The sequence below is a fragment of the Rhinatrema bivittatum genome, chromosome 6 (assembly GCF_901001135.1).
Source record: "Rhinatrema bivittatum chromosome 6, aRhiBiv1.1, whole genome shotgun sequence".
NCBI classification, from domain to species: domain Eukaryota; kingdom Metazoa; phylum Chordata; class Amphibia; order Gymnophiona; family Rhinatrematidae; genus Rhinatrema; species Rhinatrema bivittatum.
In genome coordinates, this window is record NC_042620.1 from 92,737,779 (window position 1) to 92,757,838 (window position 20,060).

At 42.4% G+C, this 20,060-nt stretch overlaps 1 protein-coding gene across 4 annotated transcripts in view; it reads right to left on the bottom strand.

Annotated features, from left to right (window-relative positions):
• The window catches only part of DPP4 (dipeptidyl peptidase 4), a 275,080-nt gene that overhangs the window by 51,166 nt on the left and 203,854 nt on the right, over positions 1 to 20,060 (bottom strand). For all 4 annotated transcript variants that reach the window (XM_029605604.1, XM_029605606.1, XM_029605607.1 and 1 more), the window contains 3 exons: positions 16,763 to 16,866; positions 3,250 to 3,385; positions 612 to 656 (listed from right to left, as the gene is read on the bottom strand). In XM_029605604.1, the coding sequence (XP_029461464.1) occupies positions 612 to 656; positions 3,250 to 3,385; positions 16,763 to 16,866 (285 nt within the window). The remainder of the gene's footprint in view (positions 1 to 611; positions 657 to 3,249; positions 3,386 to 16,762; positions 16,867 to 20,060) is intronic.

The window sequence follows — 20,060 nt, forward strand, 5'->3', positions numbered from 1 at the left end:
TATACTTTCTCACTAGATCTGAACTGCAAGTAAAACTCTGTCCTGCACCTTTAACCTTTTCCTGTTATGGTCTTATGATTTTAGTGATGTGAATGACTATAGTCCTTTTCAAGTTCTTTTCAATGGAGGTGGATTCAAACGCTACAGATACTACAATCATCACATAAGAGAAAGCAACTCCTCCTAAGACAGGGCAGAGCTACAGTAGATAATAGTGAAACTATGATGAGGAGACTAACACATACAACCATTCCTTTGCTCTGTTCTACTCATCCTCCGATCAGCTTGAGAAAAAAGTATTTTCTTCATGTATCCAACAGAAATATATTTCCTGATGCCTGATGTGAGTTGGATACCCCTAGTATCATGCAATCTTTGTCCAATCATCTACTGTGTCAAACAACCCCAATCCCCTAAAAACTGCAGCAGAGTATTCTGTGGCACATCGCTTTGAATTTCAGAACTGGAAGCTAGAAGTTGCCAGGAACATTCATTTCTATTCTGTTGCAAAAGTCTTGCCATGAAATATTTATCATTTCTATACCATTCATCCTCTTATTTTGCAGTTCTGTTCCACAAAAGCTATTTTGCATGCATTACTGAATACTCACTGTACCAATCCATCCAGATGTACTTTCTTCTCTACGTTTATATCCCTTAATAAAATAAAATAAAATGAAAAATGAGATGAACCAAAAATATTTTCTAACAGTTGTAAGCATTAGCCATTGTTTTGTTTTTTTTAATTTAAGTATTTACTGTCTCATCATTTAAACAGTGAATACTGACATCCAGATCCATGTCACCCATGTATATAAATTATATTGCCATCAAATGTTATAAATCCTAAGTCTCTCTGTTAAGGTATTTTTTAGTGGGCTTCTGAAACATCAAGATTATCTTACATCAGAACCTCCCACCACCATTACCTTCTAACAAACAGAGATACATTTACTTGTGATGTCATCCAGCCCAGCATGGAGCTGGTAAACGGCACCATTCCACCTGGCATCGCGTGCCGAAGGGGCGCGACAAAGGGGCACTCCCCTTTGTGCACCCCTTTGTGCTAACTTTTTTCGTTTTTTTTCTTTTTAACTTCTAGGTTTCTTCCACTTTTGTTTACCTTTCTCTTTTTTCATAGTTGTTATCCCTTGTTAACAATTTTCATTCAGGTCAATCCAGTAACGAGTGGTAGAAAGAGCTGCGTTAGTGCCCGGCGCACCCGCAGTTGCCGCACGCACAGTCCAGCTCACCTACCGCTCGATCCTGTATGTAAATAGCTTGCAAATGCAAGCTGTGTCTAAGAAGCGTCCGTGAAGCGTTAGGCCCACGCAACCCATTTTACTGTATAGAGCGCTATACAGCGCCTATACAGTAACCTGGGTGCGCGGGCCTAACGCTTCACGGACATGCTGGTATCTGTCATTTCAAATGTCATTTCAAATGACATTTGAAATGACAGGTACCAGGAAGTGGATGGTTCTCCGATGCTCGGGATTGTCAGCCCTCTCTCCCCTCCTCCCGAAGCAAGGCGCGAAAAGCAGCCTTGCTCCAGGAGGAGGGGAGAGAGGACTGGCAGTGTAAAGCGACGAAACGACTTACTTTTTTTGCAGCCCCCCTCCGGAGACGGACATCGGCGAAGATGACCATGGCTCCCCTGCCTCCAGCTGCCCGCGAAGATGGACGCACGGGCAAAAGCGGCCCCTGTGCGTGCAATTGGGCCGCTCAAGACGTGACGTCACATGCCGTGACGCCAAACGTCGTGAAGTCACGCCTTGATCGGCCCAACTGCACGAACAGGGGCCGCTTTCGCCCGTGCAGCTGGAGGCAGGGGAGCCGCAGTCGTCCTCGCCGATGTCTGTCTCCGGAGGGGGGCTGCAAAAAAAGTAAGTCGCTTCATCGCTTTACACTGCCAGTCCTCTCTCCCCTCCTCCAAGAGCAAGGCTGCTTTTCGTGCCTTGCTTCGGGAGGAGGGGAGAGAGGACTGGCAATCCCGAGCGTAGGATTGCCCGTCCTCTCTCCCCTCTCTCTCTTGCAACTTTTTTTTTCGCTTTTTTTTTTTCGCTTTTTCGCTTTTTTTCGCTTTTTTTGCTTCGGGAGGAGGGGAGAGGACTGGGGCTGCCCCGGAGACCAGCACCCATGGATGCGGCCAGGGCAGGTGAGCGGGGGCTGGGGGAAAGTTTGCTGCCTACCCTTACCCCTGCCTCTAACGCAGGGGTAAGGGTAGGCGGTAAGTTAGTAGGTTAAACGTGCGGCAAAACGGCAGGGTAAAAAAGCGATAGTCGGGGCGCGCGTTACTGGATGGTAGGGAATAGCTAATTCGATCGTTTACATGTAATATACATGCCGTGTGCGGAAGGGGTTACCCGGGGATTTAAGGACGTGGTAAGAGTAGGTTAAAGGGGATTGTGGATTGCAGGAAGGGCTAACGCGGCCAGAAAGTGAGTAGAAAGCGGGTTAGGAGCGGGGTAAACGCGGCCGCACTTTACTGGATTGACCTGATTGTTATTAATGTTAAATGTATTTGACAAAGTTAATTTTTTTCCTGCATCTCCTGTTTTAATGTAAACCGGTATGATTTGTATATTATACAAGAATGTCGGAATATAAAAATTAAAAATAAATAAATATTATTCTGTATTCTTGTCTCCCTGAAAAACTTTAATTTCTTTAAAAACTTTTATTCTTTTAAAATGAAGGAGCCTTTTTAACTGCCCAAAGCTAGTTTCTACAGTATGTGACATTCTCTTCTGCTTAGGTAATGCACAGATGCTTAGGTAATTTTAGAAAAATACTATTTTGTAATAACGTCTGAGATTTTGCGTACATTAACCCTGCCTGTAAAGCTATTGGATTATTATTTAAATGAACCACTATTGCATGGAAAACGTTCTATGGGACTGGCTCATTTCAGCAAAAATCTTCACCATTTAGTGCATCAGCCTCCTAATGTGATACACTCTTTACTGTAAACAGGTCAATGATTTCCTCCTAGCTGCTGGAAACCCTACCTCTGAGTTTACCAAGTATCTAAGGCCCCATGTCACTTTCTTTGACCTTCTTCTGTGTGATGTGCCTGTTTTTGCCAGTGGTGTAACTTTTTATTGCAGCAATCAGCATTGCTTGCACAACACAATTCACCTTGGTATTTATCATATTCTGCATTATGCTGGCAACCTCAAATATAACAGTTATTTGTTAGCATTCACAAACAGAAAGTAGAGAAAACAGTAAATTTATGGCACCTACCACTGGGCATTTCCATGCTCCGGTGTTTTGTTGATGGTCACAAATGGTTAAGACGGAAACGTTCTGTATTCTCCTCAGCCACTGTATGCAGATCCTTTCATCTTTCACCCAGGTCAAAACACTCAGATAATAATCACTACAAAGAAAGAGGTTACATTAAGTATCTGAACTGAAATGCCATGGTGCTTATTGCTTAATGTACAGCACAGGGACACTAAGATAAAACCATAAAGAATTGCAAATGTGGAGATAGCAATTGAAAGAGAATGCATGGGAAAGGCAATTTTCAAAGACATTTACATTTTACCTGTATAAATCAGATGTCGGTAAACTGCCAGCCCTGATGTCTCACAACACGTGCACTTTTAGCCATGTTTTGGTCGGGGGAGGAAAAAAGTGCCTAGATGGTATTTTCAACTCTACAGGAATTATTTTTCATGAATAAAAGCCCCTGCAAAAGGAGTGCATGGACTCAACTGCTGCCATTTTTGCAAAATGGTGTCAGCAGGGCAGGAGTAAGTGTGGATCGCTCTTGCCTCGGATAACCACTCCATCTAAGAAGAGGTATGCTGACGGGAGAGGAGGGGGAGTCTTCATATTGGGCTTTAAGGGAAAAGGCTTATTTATTTATTTATTTATTTGGAGTTTTTTATATACCGAGGTTTAGCATTTAGCCTTCACCCCGGTTTACAGTAAAACAAAACTTGTTACATAGAACAGGTCATCGAAACTTTTAACTGAACATAGAATAGCAGATGTTGATCACTTTTAGCTAGGGACTCACAGGTCAACTAGGGTTTATAAATAAGTCTAGACTGATGGCAGGTTTCTAAGATACCGGATTGGTAGACAGGGAGAAGAGGGCGGAAGGGAAGGCCAAAGGGGGGGGAGGGGAAAAGCGGGTGATGGGAGGGTTAACTGGGGGCGACATAGTAGAAGATCTTTGCATGGGGGGAACTGGAGGGGGATATCGGGGAGGAGGGAAGGTGGGAAGGGGGGGGGGGAGTGAAGCATAAGTAATAATAGAGCGATCATCTGTTATGGAAGTTGTTGACGGAGGTATTTGAAGGCGGGGTTAAGTGGTTTAGCCTATTCCATCTCTGAATGTTTGGCTGAAGATCCATGTTTTCAGTTCTTTTTTAAAGGATTTGCTTTCAGTAATAGAGCTGAGGTAATGTGGTAGGGCGTTCCATAGGTTTGGTCCAGCTATGGAGAAAGCTCTGTTTCTAGTGCTTGCAAGCTTCACCATGGGATAAGGGGGTATGTCTATGAGTAATTTGCGGGCAGATCTGGTGTTTCGTTGAGGTTTGTGAAGTTGGATCATGTTGCTGAGCGAGGTATTGTCCGTTTTGTATAAGGCATTGTGTACAATTGTAATGGTTTTGTATTCGATATCTGCGCGATGGGTAGCCAGTGGAGACTTCTTAAAACAGGGGTGATGTGATCCGATTTTTTTTTTTTGCTGGTTAGTACTCTGGCAGCGGTGTTTTGCAGTAATTGTAGTGGTTTTATGGTAGATTTAGGAAGGCCTAACAGTATCGATACAGTAACAGCTTAATAACAAGACACTTTTTTTTTAACATGTACAGTCCATAAGCAGTCATGGTCCACAGAGATAACCAGGGATTTTTGGATACAAGGAGGTAAGGAGGTTTCAGAGGGCCCCCCCCCCTTTTAACACTGAGGATCTTGGGTCGTCATCAAGCGTTGCCACAGCTAAGGACAGACAAAATTCCAGGCCATGGCAAAGTGCAAAATATTTCCTGTAATCTTAGTAAAGTTGCCTGGAGGTGGGCCACTACCTCCCAGTAAATATCGCAGATTGGTTCACCAGTCTCAGAGGGTCTAACTTTAGCTTTGTCTCTTAGTGCCCACTTTGCCCAGCCATGCCTCCGTTTATCAACATGTAAATAAGCAATTTTAAGAGCAACATTATGTGCTTTTTCTCATCTCCCCTTCAGATCGTCTCCAGCTGCTGAAACTGAAGTCACTGGAAACATTCAGCTAGAAAGAAGGCCCCCCAAATATTTCTGAATTGCTAGAATCCTAGACAGTGGTGGTATTTTTCTTCATTTGTAAAGCTCTTTAAAAACAGGAACACTTTTAGCAGTGAGAAATATTTAAACAAAAACATTTAAGGGGAAGCAATTGTGAAAACCAGACTGCCCAGGTGCAAAGCCTGTGGGTACTCTGCACCCATACTCTTTGTTCAAAATTTCTGAGAGAAAGACCCTGCCTACTGGCCAAGGGTACAAGAGGCCTGCACACTCTGCACCTGCTTTCCATAGGGTTGCCAACTAGCTCCAGATTTTCAGGACAGGTTGATCCAGTCCTGGTTTTACTCCATCGCATGAGGTAATACATATAGCCTTGCTTTTCTTAGAGAATCAAATAGGAAAAGCAGAATAAGTCTCAGCATGCAGTGAGGTAAAACCAGGACTGGATCAACCTGCCCTGCAAATCTGGAGCTAGCTGGCAAACCTAACCTTCCAGGCAGGTTAAATCTGTCTGGAAAATGCAGGCCTACTTTCTATTCCCATCCAAACATGCCTCAGGGAATACCTCCCCTTTAATATGTGGAACCCAAGGTGTATCTTTAGCCAGGTTAAGGGTGTGCAGTGTTTGCACAGCCCTCTCACCAGGGTAAAAGGCTTTTTGAAATTTGTCCTCTCAAAGTAAGTGTGCATTTCTGAAAGTGTCAGCATTTGAAGTTGCAGGTATTATGCACTCGAAATAACCAGGGAACAATGAAAAGCTGTGAAAATGGAAGGCTCCTATTGGCTTGTAGTTGTGTTCATTAATTAACAGCAGAGGGCGCTCTTTGTTTGCAAATAACAAATACCAAGAGCTTGCATGCTTTTCCTTAGCCAGAGAGATAATTAACTACTGTAGTTTTTTCATTGCTTAACACTTGTCTTAGGAAGCAATATTCAACCTTTTTATGCTGGTAGAAGTATTTTTCTCCTCGCATATAAATGTGTTTGGATTACTGCTGCCCTGTTAGTGGGGTTTGTAAAAGTACATGCATTGTTTACAGTGCACATACTTTTCACTGACATAAAAAAAGTGGTAGGGACAGGACGCAGTAGGTGGGAGGTGGGAATCAAAGTACATGCAGAGATCGCATTTGCAAATTTCTGGGCATACTTTCCAGTGTGTGTGCTTTGCACTTACATCCATGCAGACGCCAAGTACATGGTCAGTCTGAGCCTGTGTGTTGTGCCCACCGACCTTCATTTTCAAAACTGCCATGGGAGTTTCCCTTAAAAAATGAGTTTGCAAGCCCCATAATCAATTTCAAAATTGCCCTCCTCATTATCAAAGTTAGTTTTCCATATATTCATAACTAACTGCAATCACAAAAGTTGTATCCACTGCAGGACTCCCTGGGTACAAACTTGCTTGCCACTTTTAATAGAAGAAAAGGATTCTCGTGGTGGGGGTCTTTTCCCATCCCTAAGGCCCAAATAAGAACATAAGAAATTGCCATGCTGGGTCAGATCAAGGGTCCATCAAGCCCAGCATCCTGTTTCCAACAGAGGCCAAACTAGGCCACAAGAACCTGGCAATTACCCAAACACTAAGAAGATCCCATGCTACTGATGCAATTAATAGCAGTGGCTATTCCCTAAGTAAACTTGATTAATAGCAGTTAATGGACTTCTCCAAGAACTTATTCAAACCTTTTTTGAACCCAGCTACACTAACTGCACTAACCACATCCTCTGGCAACAAATTCCAGAGCTTTATTGTGCATTGCGTGAAAAAGAATTTTCTCCGATTAGTCTTAAATGTGCTACTTGCTAACTTCATGGAATACCCCCTAGTCCTTCTATTATCTGATAAAGTAAATATCCAATTTACATTAACTTGTTCAAGTTCTTTCATGATTTTGTAGACCTCTATCATATCCCCCTCAGTCATCTCTTCTTAAAACTGAACAGCCCTAACTTCTTTAGCCTTTCCTTATGGTGTAGCCGTTCTATGCCCCTTATCACTTATCACTCTTCTCTGCACTTTCCCCAATGCAGCTATATTCTTTTTGAGATGCAGTGACCAGAACTGAACATAGTATTCAAGGTGCAGTCTCACCATGGAGTGATACAGAGGCATTATGACATCCATCATTTTATTTGCCATTCCCTTCCTAATAATTCCTAACATTCTGTTTGCTTTTTTGATTGCCACAGCACACTGAGCTGACGATTTCAATGTATATTATCCACTATGACACCTGGAACTCTTTCCTGGGTGGTAACTCCTAAGGTAGAACCTAACATAGTGTAACTACAGCAAGGGTTATTTTTCCCTATATGATTCACTTTGCACTTGTCCACGTTAAATTTCATCTGCTATTTGGAAGACCAATCTTCCAGTCTCACAAGGTCCTCTTGCAATTCATCATAATCCACTTGAGATTTAATTACTCTGCATAATTTTGTGTCATCTGCAAATCTGATCACCTCACTCATCGTACCCCTTTCCAGATCATTTACAAATACATTAAAAAGCACCGGTCTAAGTACAGATCCTTGAGGCACTTCACTGTTTACCTTTTTCCACTGTGAAAACAGAACTTTTAATCCTACTCTCTGTTTCCTGTCTTGTAACCAGCTTGCAATCCACAAAAGGACATCGCGTCTTAGCCCATGACTTTTTAGTTTTCTTAGCAGCTTCTCATGCGGGACTTTGTCAAACGCCTTCTGAAAATCCAAATACACCACATCTACTGGTTCACCTTTGTCCACATGTTTATTCACCCCTTCAAAAAAATGTAGGAGATTTGTGAGGCAAGACTTCCCTTGGGTAAATCCATGTTGGCTGAATCCCATCAAACCATGTCTATCTAAATGTTTTGTGATTGTATTCTTTATAACAGTTTCCACAATTTTTCCCGGCACTGAAGTCAGGCTCACCGGTCTATGGTTTCCGGATCACCCCTGGATCCTTTTTTAAATGTTAATAAAATCTTCTTTCTTTTTTCACTATTATGCCATTTGTCTGTGTTTGCTATAGAGTATAAAAATCCTAATGCACTGTGTAAACTGTGCATGCACTGATTTTATGTTATTACTTATTTTTCTGTTCTCTGCTCCAGCCTCTCCTCCCCATCCCTAGGAGACCCTTTAGTTGTGTGGGTGCATTACATGTGTCTGTCCCTAAACACACAGCTGAGAGGTGGAGTTATTTTTGTGGCCCCTCCCACAATAGGGGAGAGGTTTACAATTGGCATCACAAGAACAGGATTGATTCTTATCCAACCAGATCCATTCCTGTACTCAAAACCTGTCACGGATTAGTCAGTGAGAATTTCTGTAACTGTTACAAAATATTTTTTTTAGTGTGCATCTTTACTTTGGGGCTGTGTCACCTAAGAGTAGCTTGTTTTCCCCACCATAGTTCAGTCTTACCTCCCAGTGCCAGGATTGAAGGCCCAATTTGAATCACTGAAATAAAATTGGATGACCAGGCGACCAGGTTTGGGGAATAAGCTTAAGCTCTACGACTGGCAAGGGAGAAGCAGAAAGAAGCACTGTCCTTAGCCAAGAATGTGGTGAAAAAACTGAGAGTCCTAAAAAGTACCCAGCATTATAGTCTCCCACGACAAGAAAATATCAGATTTCAGTGGAGCACATTTATTTTTATTTATTTATTTGGTGCTTTTCTATACCGGCATTCATGATACAATCATATCATGTCAGTTTACATGGAACGGGGGTACAATAACCTTAGATATTAACAAAGCGAAGAGAAGCAGAAGTTACAATAAAACAGGGGTGCTGGAACTGGGGGAAGAGGAAGAACAAAGCATAAGAAACTCAACGGCAAGAAGAGCAATTATTTACATTGTGCTGAATGTACAGTAATGATTGCTATGTTGAATCAGTGAGTTTCTGGAAAGGCTTGTTTAAATAACCAAGTCTTAAGCCTTAGAAGGCTTAAGACTTGGTTATTTAAACAAGACTTGGTTATTTAAACAATGTGGGGCCTGAGGACTTGACTGTAGAAGAATGGATCACTCAGACCAAAGAGGCCCTGAAGATTCTGCACATTTCAGAAGGAGATTAATTGGTGATGGTCAAGGACAACTTGAAGGGCCAGGCTAAGAACACTGTGAAGTATGCACCTGCCTCAGAATAGAAATCACTATTGCTCTGAGTAAATGGAGACAAGGCACCAATTAGGGGGAGGCTGAAGGAATTCTATGCCCGGAAACAACTGCCTAGGGAAAGTATCAGAGATTATGCCTACAGCCTACAGGAAAAGGCTACAAAGGTGATCGCCAGAGATGCTACCTGCATGGGAGCCCATGAGGCCATGGTCAAAGTGAAATTTGTTTTTGGGTTAAGGGAAGACAACCTGCGGAGGAGGATGAAAAAGAGCTGCCTAGAGAATCCTATTACATTCCATGAGCTATTACAGGCCATCATGGTGATGGGCTGAAGAGGATGAAGTGATCCAGCAGGTTAAAAACAGGAGCACCGCTCAGATCCTTACAAGGCCCAGAACTGAAGTGGCAGTGAGGGCAACCTCAGCTGCAACTGATCCCACAGCAATTGCTATAGCTTCCTTGAACCAGAATATAGATAAGCTCATCCTGCAGCAAGAGACTTTTTTCTCCCAACAGGGAGAATCAACTTGAACTTCTCCCTAACACTTCAGAAAGACCAGGAGGAGTACACCATTTATGTTTAATGTTATATGTTGAGATGTGGATATTGTATTTCAAATTTATATTTGAAATGTTTATTATGTAAGTGTTAAAAAAGAAAAAAAAACAAAAAACAAAAACCCAGTCTCTCCCACCTTTTAAAAGCTTCTGACACTAGTCCTGTTGGAAACGTTTGGCTATAATGGATGGGGATTAGAAGGAAACATATTTTATTAACTCCCAATTTCACTCTGTAAGCATCTGTTGTGATTCCATTCATGGGAGGAACCTGAGAGTGGCCTCACTCACCTCCTGACTCCACTTGCACTGCTGGCGCTGCCAGTCTGCCATGTGGCAGTGAGCCACCACTTCTGCCATCTTCTTCTCGGTCTGTGTACCACAACTCTGCTGGGCCGCCTTGCTCCTGGAAACGCCACCTCTGCCTAGCTGTGCAGTCCTGATGTCACCTGTTCCATGTGGTGGAAATGACAATGACACTGCTGAACCGCTGCTGGCATCCGATCCTGCCTGGCACAGCCTCCCTAGGTGCTTGCGTGCCACTGCTTAGAATTTAAAGGGATCACGGTGGGAAAAGCTCTGTTGCCCCTCCAAATGACATCCTTCCTCTAGCCCTATAAAAGGGCTCTTCAGCCAGTTCTTCAAGCCTTCACAAAGGTCTGCTAGGGGTTTCAAGCTCCTCCATGATTCCTATTTCATGTTCCTGTTCTCCTGGTTCCTGTGGTCTCTTCATCTTGTACTTGAATCCAAGTCTTCACCTTGTTCCTGAATCCAAGTCATTGACTTGTTCCTGGTTCCAAGCCTTTGTCCTATCTAGAGTCTTCAGAATATTCTTGCTGGTTCAAGTCTTTGGAAGTCCTTCCTTGGTTTTATAGTCTGAGTCTGAATTCTGAGTTCCTAGTCCGAATTCCTGATTCTGAGTCTCAATCCAAGTTCCTGAGTCCTGCCCCTGGTCTTTGTAGTTCTTGTTCCAGCTTCTGCCTTGTTCCAAGTCTTTGAGTCCAGTGCCTGTGCCATTATTGGTGTGGTCTACGGCCAGCCCCGGGGTTGTGTAGGGTGCGCAGTGGCGCTGGTCTCTCTCAAAATTTTTGTCATGTTCCAAGTCCTGAGCCTTCATCATGTCCAAGTCTTCAGCATCTTGTCCACGTCTCCAGAGTCATCTTCTGAGTCCTCAGCCTCTGTTTGTCCTTATACTCAAACCACTTCCAAGTGGCAGTTCAAAAGGGCTTTTGGAGTGGCCAGAGAGCTACCCCAGAGAACAGCATGGGTTGCTGGTTCTCAGTTCCTAGAGCATATTGGACGTTCAAGTATTCTAATTCCAAGTCAAGAGTGTTCCTGTTCCAAGTCAAGAGAGTTTCCTATTTCAGCTAGCCCACCAGCAGTGTGGATCACAGCCAGCCCTGGGGTTGTATCGGTTGCATCATAGCACAGGGGCTCACGCTCTCGACTAGCCGTCCATGCTTGCAACAGCATCCCATAACTAATATAAGGGTTTTAGTAAACACCTATGATCTCTTGCTTTGCCAAATAACCAGGGATAGCTATATGATGATTCTTGCCCATTGTTTAAGGGAAAAAGTTCTGTGCCACTCTACTAAAGGTTTCAGCTGGAATGCCACAAAATAGTTTTTTAAATTATGGGTACCCCCACGCTACCTTGGTCTTTAGACTGGTAAAGTATAGATTTTGCTACCCTGGGAGGCCTTTTTCTCTAAATATAGCAAAACATGTTTCTTTCTATCCATTTAAACATTGCATCTGGTATTTTTCGAGGGATGTGCATTCATTTGAAACAACATAGATGTTGACATTGTCTATGTTGTTTCATATCATTTTCAAAACAAAATAATAGAAAAAAAGAAAAACTTTGTGTATTTCCTTCTATTGGTTTTAGTGAGCACAATTTGGAATAGTATATACTATTTCCAAAACCTAAAAAAGCAAACAAAAAAAATTTGGAAAAAACCCTAAACAAAACAGAAATTTGACCCCAAACACAACTAACGTTTTTGGCCTGCACACTAGCATTGTTTGAAAAAGATAGCAAAAGTAAGGTAAAAAATTCATTGTCACACTAGCCACTCTACCAAACCATGTCAGGAAAAGAGAGAAGAGGGGATGCTGGCAGGATAGGCAGGGGCAGCAATAAAAGATCCAGTCCTACACCTAAATTAATGATAAATTTATTTAGGTCCAGAATGGCAGGAGAGGAAGGCAGCTCAATGCAGAAGAAATTGAATTTGGAGAGCATGGTTACTACTACCCATTCCTCTCCCTCTTCTTTTGGAGCAGAAGAAAAAGGTAGGACAGCCATCCAAAACTGGCATTATCAGGGAAAGAGTAGCAGAAGTACAATGCCCAAAAACATCAGTGTGCGCCTCTTTGGCTCTTGCTTCTGAGGCAGTGAAGGCAGCATTTTCACCAACTGATTCTAAGGATGAATCATTTCTGGGATTCTCTGAATCAGAAGACATTGAATAGCTAGTAGCCAAAGAGACGTTAGAAAGTTTAATCCATAGCATCTTAGCCTCCAGTGAGGTGATGGGGGAAAAAGATAATACTGATGATGCTGAGATTAATCCCCAGAAAAAGCAGGCAATATAAGTAGAAAGCATGAGTGATGACCTTGACATTTTTCCTCAGATTCCACCCTCTACACCTCAATGCCAGCATCAGTCTCCAAGGATATAGAGAAGGGATTGCAGAAGAAATCCCTGATCTGGAGGCACTTTAAAGTGAATGAGGACCCATGTTTTGCTCAGTGTATTCACTGCAAGAAGGATATCAGTCAAGGGAAGCAAATGGGGCATCTCGTAAACACTGGAATGCAGCATGATCTGCAGAAGCAGGTCCTGTTAGCACTGGCATCAGAGGAGGGTATCAATACTAGCCTGGGGATCCTTTCTGCCACTCCAGGTAAAAGCCAGAGAAAAGGGTTTGAAAAGGGGAAGATTTTTTTTCCCCAAGCTGATTTCATGGCCCCTTCCAGCATTCAGATGGTAGGTCAACAGTCCCCAGTCAAGTGTCCAAAGCAAAACCCTCCCCATCTTCCTTAAAATCCTCTGCCAGGAGGAAGGTAAGCACTTACCCACTCCCAGTGCTACTCAGTCAGATGCAGCACTGGAAGCATAAACTATGGGTAGCTTATGCTTCCTGTGTTGCTTCATACAGAACAGAGCTGGGAGTGAGTAAGTGCTTACCTCACTCCCAGCAGAGGATTTTAAGTATGGAGGAGGCTGTTTGGAGTGTGCAGGACATAGGGACTGCGGATGGGTGGAGGGGAGTCTGGGGAACTGGCCTGATTTTTAATTTGAAGAGAACTGGGAAAGTGTGTGTGTGGGGGGGGGGGGGGGGGGGAGGGGAGCCTGACCTGTAGACCTGGAATATTTATTTGTTTATTTTATTTATTTTAAATATTTCTAGGCCACTCTATCCCATGTTCTGGGTGGCTAAAAATGCTTATATTCATAAAACAGCACAAAAAAAAAACCAAATCAACACAAAACCAATTCAAATTTCAAAGTCTTAAACACGTGGTGCAGTAAACTATACACGCTGCATGGGTAAGCAACTTCCTAACCTTAGCTTCATTGCTAGTTCTTACAATTAATGACTGCTATGCAGTTTTAGTCAAATGCTAATTTAAGCAGAAGATTTTTCAGGTCTTTTTTGAAAGTTCTATCACAAACCTGCTTCTGGAGAGAAACATTTAGGAGAGATTTAGAGGTTGGGGAATGCATGGCCCAGCAGTCCTCTATATGAAAGTTTTTGGGGGAAGGAGGGAGTTGGGCCACTGAACCCTTTACATCTTTTTCTTTCTTTCTTTCTTCCTTCTTTTTTTTTTTTTTATCAAAAGTGCTACTTAACTGGATAGCTTTTGAAGACATCCAGTGAAATAACAAGTTATCCAGCTACATAAGGCCAGATAACTTTAGACCTCCTCTGAAAAATGTCTAATATTATCTGTCTAACTTACAGGGTTCATTTATCAAAATGCGTTAGGGCCCTAACTCCCACGATAAAGGCTGCAACGTGCACGATAAATACCGCATCGTGAAATGTGTATGCAAATTTAATATTAGTATTTGAGTGGGAAGAGTTTGGGCAGAGTAAATGGAAATGAGGGCTGGTTAACGTGGCATGCGAGAAAGTAACGCACACTATCGCGGGATTTAACTGCACCTTTTTTCTATGCGTTATGACTGCAATAGCTATGCGTTACGGGCTTTGTCGCAAATCCCGGTTTGGGAGAGGAGAGGAGAGAAAGAGAGAGTGCCTCTGTGGAGGCTGACTTGTATTGGAACTTTTTAACAGTACTGTAAGAGTGGGCATTATGAACTCGGAGTGAGATTTGTGGGGAGAAGTGTGCTCTGGGGGGCAGTTTTACATGCACAGTCATATGTACAAACAGAACAGTTACCATCAGTGAAGATTTAATGTGATTTGGAGACATGAAAGGTGAAAGAAGAGTAGATTTGTACACTTTACTCTCTCCCTACCTTGATTGCAGCTAGCTAGAGAGATTATGGGTGCGCACATGTTATAAAATCCGATGGCCACGTGCACATGCGTGCCAGATTTTAAAATCTGCACTGCATGTGTGGGTGGTCCATGACTCGCACGCATGGGGGGGGGGGGAATTTTGCAATTACACGCATCAATGTGATCGGCCTTTTTCCCAGTTCCCTAGCCCCCCCCCCACCTAACCTTTCTCCCTCTTCCCCTCTCTTCTCTGCCCCCTAAACCATACCAAATTATCCCCAAGTTTTTTATTTTGGTACTTACTGCTCCTCTGAAGCAGAAGTAATCTCCCCGTGCCAGCAGCCGGCCGGTGCACGCTTCCCCGGGACAGTGTAGAATGGTGCTGTCCTGGCCTGCACGCTGCCCCGCCCCCCAGCCCGCCCCTTTGGAAAGTTCCGGCAATTCGGTGCATACCAGGGTTTATGCCCGTGGCCGGGCCCGTTGTAAACTGTGCGCGGCGCGCGCAAGGTCCATCCATGCGCATAAACCCTGAAATTTACCCGCGTAGCCCATTTAAGATGTACTTGTTTGCCTTTATTCTTAAAATTTATTTTAATGCTAATTGCCTTTTCATATGACTATTTAAGCCTCTTACATTCAAACACAGTATGCAAACTGCAGAAGGGAAAGCACACAAAATAAAATTTGATCCCAGGTAGCAGAGTTTTGCTTCCCATAAACCTCCTAACTCACCCATAAACAAGTTTCCTCCCACTCACTACCCAAATGAATACCCTTCATACCCAGCCTTTATCTCACTCATTCCCCCCCTATACCATCTGTTAATAAGAAAATAAGAAAAGAAATCATTTCCCTGCTCTCTTATCCAGTGGCATGAATACCCTGGTAAAAATAGGATGTGATTTCGGAAAACAAAAGTTTAGGGTCAGTTTAAAAAAATGTTCAAAACATGCAGTCCCTGCCAAGATCTGCCTAGAGTCAAAATACTGTGCTACTAGCACCGTATAACAAGTGAAGGAGTCCCTCTAGAGGTAGTTCAGTCACTTCAGATTATTGTCTTAATTTGAGGAATATGTTGCCACTTATAAAAATTCCTCTTCAGTGGGAAGTTGAATGTTGTCTCTTAGTTCTAGAAGAATCACCAGCTGGCAGCCGCCCCACCTTGTGCCTCTTCCTTAGTTTTTACACTGTAGATGTTGCCATGTATTATTGTGAATGTCAGTCCCAACGGATACAGCCAGCAGTTTTACACATTTCCTTTTCTCAAGCTATCATTCACTTCTTCATATCCTACCATGTCTGAAGGGTTAATGTAGATAGATCACTACATATTTCAACCTGGGTGCCTTCCCAAACTATTTTCCAAAGGGAATATGCTTTCTTCAGATTTGTTCCTTGAGCCTGAAACCATGGAGTCACACCACAATATTTCTTGGCAAATTATTGCATTGAATTCCCAGAGTTTGATTAGCATGATCTATTTTCAGCCCAGCTTCTGCTGCTGAGCCTCTGTTTTCTTCAGTAATGTTTACACAGTCTTTGCACTACATCCATGAGGTCCAGTCCACATAATCATTTGTTTCCTGGATCTCTCTGGTCAAAGTTATTTCTTCTGGACCTAATTATAACAGCAGATCATTACTGGCTTCACACACACTATTTATTTGTCTCTGCAGCTCCTGAACAAACTCCTCTTGCTCCTCCAGTTGCTTTCAAGCTCAACTCTAGACCCAATATCAAGTATATTTATTTTATTTATTTATTTAATGGCTTTTATATACCGACGAACGTTGGGAACATCTCATCGGTTTACAGATAACAAAAATCTTTGCGAAGATCAGCAACAATGTCTAACACATCATTTTTCACAATCTCAATATTGTTTTTAAGTTCCTTAAACCATAATTTCAGTTCAGCTTTTGTAATAATCTGCCTCTTGTTGGTTACTTCATCATCCTCAACTTCCAACTCTTGAAGCAGGCCGCAGCAACATGCACTTCACTTAATGTGAAGGAATATCTCCAGGGCCAGCAGAATGCTTAGAATTGTTAATTGCCCACTGGTAGTCAAGTTACTGACAAAAAAAGAGATTTGGAGAAGTAAATTGAAAAGTTTCTGTTGGTTCTGTAAGCTGAAAAAAAGATTTAAGGTGCATCCGATGGGAGCTCTGTGCTTAGGTAACCAGCCATTCTTGTCCATGATGTCACTTCCTCCACAACTCTGCATTGCAGGGTTAGCAAAATATGAAAAGTAACACTGTCAGCCCAGATCGTGCATAGCTCAGAAACGAGAACTATTTGGGAACCACAAGTACTGAAGTTGGGAATCATTAATCCTCTATAGAATAAATTAATTGTTTACCTTGAGACTATCTCAGGAGGTGCTGCAATTTCTTGGTGAATCACATTTTGAAGAGATTGTGTATCCACAACAAATAATTTCACTGTAGGGTTTGCAGTTCCTGCCTTTAAACAAATGACACATATCAGTACCTTTTGGTAAACTGTAGTCACATGATTTCCATGATTATATATTAAAATAACAATTAGTATCAATTCTTGCATGAGAAAGCAATTCTTAAAATGAGATAAGATTACAACTAACTGCTTGAAATAATTCAGGAAGACTGCAAAGCACAGTAGAGCACTTCACTGTCTCTTATAAATAAAACATCAGGTGTGTTAGCATAGGAGCAGAAGGAAATTGAGTTATCATATGGCCCTGATCACTTCGGACCCTTGTCCAGCAGCAGAGCTGAGAAGTCTCTTCAACCTTCCCAACATCAGTTACCAAAATCTCCTGATAAAGGAACTATTAAAATGAAACCATGCCATCATGCCTTGATTACTAGCATAAGCACAAAACTGTAAAACATGAAACAGAGTGGAAAACCCACATAATTAACAATCAGAAAAACAAATGAGAAAAAATATCCAATTTTTAAATTGCCAAACCAGTACTTCTGAATACCATCCTTTTCACTTTTAAGAAGAGAGTTACTTTTAAAAAGGATGTAACTGTGTCAGCATCATAATTGGATACTGGACTTGCCCAATATTGTATTGGGCACGAATGCTATAAGCACTAGAGATAATCAACTGCTGAATACAGCACTTGTACAGATGCTTTTTTGTATATGCTTTTTAAAACACAGTTCATGTGATCAATCATCCCAAAAAATGTGGGTTTTTTAAATGTTTGCAACAATAGTGAGAGTCAGCCTTGCTGTGATGGCAGTTCCTCCAACTTCACTAGACCCCAGAAGCACACAGTGGCCAAAACATCATCAGAACTTGAGTTCTGTTCATGATCATTTTAAATCTCCATATTTTGGTATGTGCTTGTTGTAGACGTTGATTCCATTATGCTCTTAGACCCCCAATGAAGGCATCACATATGCAGTTGTGTGAGTGGAACAACATGAATGGAAACAGCCAAGTGACCAAGGAGAACTAGGACTTCACATGCTGTGAAAACTATTTTCTTTAGTAATGTTCTTGCTGCTTAGAATAGATTGTGTGCTTGTTCCAGTGTCAAAAAATCTTGATGTTATAGCGTATTTATAACTGGTCCTTTGAACTGACACCATTGAGTGGGTTGAATAAATGATTTCTGAAAGTTTATCATGAACCCCAATGATAGTATTGTCTGAATTGATAAATGTAGATGGGTTTGAAAAGTGTCCTTTGATGGGGCTACTAGGAGCTAGTTGTCTAGGTAGGGAAGTATTTGAATACCCTGATGGTGCAGATGGGTCACTATTACTGCAATGCATTTCAAGAAGATTCATGGGGCTGCTGACAGTCCAAACAGAATGACTTTGTATTGGTTGTGGTGAGTTCCCACTTTGAAGCATAGTTAGCATCAAACGGAGGGGTATTTAGGAATGTGTGCATATACATCCTTAAGATCTAAGGAGCACATCCAATCATTTTGATGAATGAAGGGAAGAATGGGTCCTATAAATTCATTTTGAACTTCTCTTTGGGGAGATGATAATTGAGCTGTACTATGCCATAACCTGCTGATTTTTTAATTCTGAACGTCAGGTCCAGTTTGCGGGCTACCATGAAATCTGAGAGGGGTTTCTCACATCTTCACAAGTAAGGAGTCTAATACTGTGTGAGCTGATATAGCTGATGGTTCAGTGGGGATTTCTAAAATCTTTAGAATCTCTATAACGTCTGCTCTAGGGTATTATTCTTTTTTTATAGAAATGTTTATAACCATACTTACTTTATGCACAAACTTAGAGTAGGTTAAGTCCTCTGGTGGAGCTGTGTGATCCAGCGGCCCTGGAAGCGGGTCAGATGGAATGCCCGTGGAGCTATTGGGGTACTCCCCAGGGGAATAATGACTAGACCAGGAGGACTGAGGTGACCATGGTGGACTCAGTTCCTCAGAAGGTTTTGGGTGCAGGGGTGGAATTTCATTAGATGTGGATCTCTTATGACCTGATAATGAAGAAGTTGGAAGTGAGGAAGTAAAGACATTTCTAACACTATCTGTTCCTTAGGCTTGCTGCAATCTTTGTTTCAGAGTAAGAGGTGGTCCATCTTCCTCCAAAACTAGGATAGTTTCTTGCTCTGCTATTGACAGAGGATTGGAAGCAAGTTGCATAATTGATAAGACTGTACACGAAGTTCTTGAGACAACAGCTGGGCAACTGGTAAAGAGGTGGTGATAGGGGGTGGTAGGCACAGTTGGACCTCTGTCAGTGAGGCTCCATAAGCAGTATAGAGCTGTGTTGATAGTGCTGCTCTTAAATTTTCATGAGTATATCTTTCTTTTGGTTGAACTGCTAGCAGTGGCAGATGCTGCTCTTTCTCCCTTGACTTCTTTGAAGAAGTGGAAAGCAGAGACCTCGGAGAAGGGTGTGGGGCTTCAACAGAAGTTGGGTCATGCATGGGAAGAAGAGTTGAGTCTGCAGAGGATTTTGCATTGTTGATTTTTTCTTTGACACAGCATGCACTAATAGCTTCGATAGTTCATGCGTCGAGTGTGTCAAGGTAGTGTGGTTCGGTCACTCCGGTGCAATTATTGTTGCGTGCATTAATGATTTATGTGTTGAGGATGTTGCCACAGAATGTGATGGGTGTGCCGATGATATGTGCATTGATTCATACATAGAGTGCATTGACTTCTTTGCCTCACACTGCTTCAGTGCTTTTGACAAGATTGTCAGTGCATCGGAGGGCTTATGCATTTTCAAAGCAAATTGCTTCAGATCCTTCGATACTATTGATGCATCTGCCTCAGTTTGTTGATGATGCATTGGTGTTTTTTGGGGTTTTTTGGATGGTAACTCTTTCTGCATCGATGACTTTCAATACTTTAGTTTGTTGGTGCTTTTCTCGAATCAGGCAACCATGGTTGCTGCAGACTCGATGCTTTGTGGTTCATCCAATCTGGGTCATCTCTACCTACGGAATCTATGGTTCTTGAGGATAAAGAGGGATGGTGGCTCTGCGAGGCAGACCTGCTTTTCCTGAATGACTTTAGGGAGGTGATCTTCACTGCTCTGGATCTATGGGAGCAGGGAGATATCCATCTACATGCTGTTCAATTTGATCAGTCATGTTTCAGAAATAGGCAACAATAGCATAATTTGTGTCCATCCATTTTGGACATGACGCATCCACTGGGGCAGGTCTTGAAT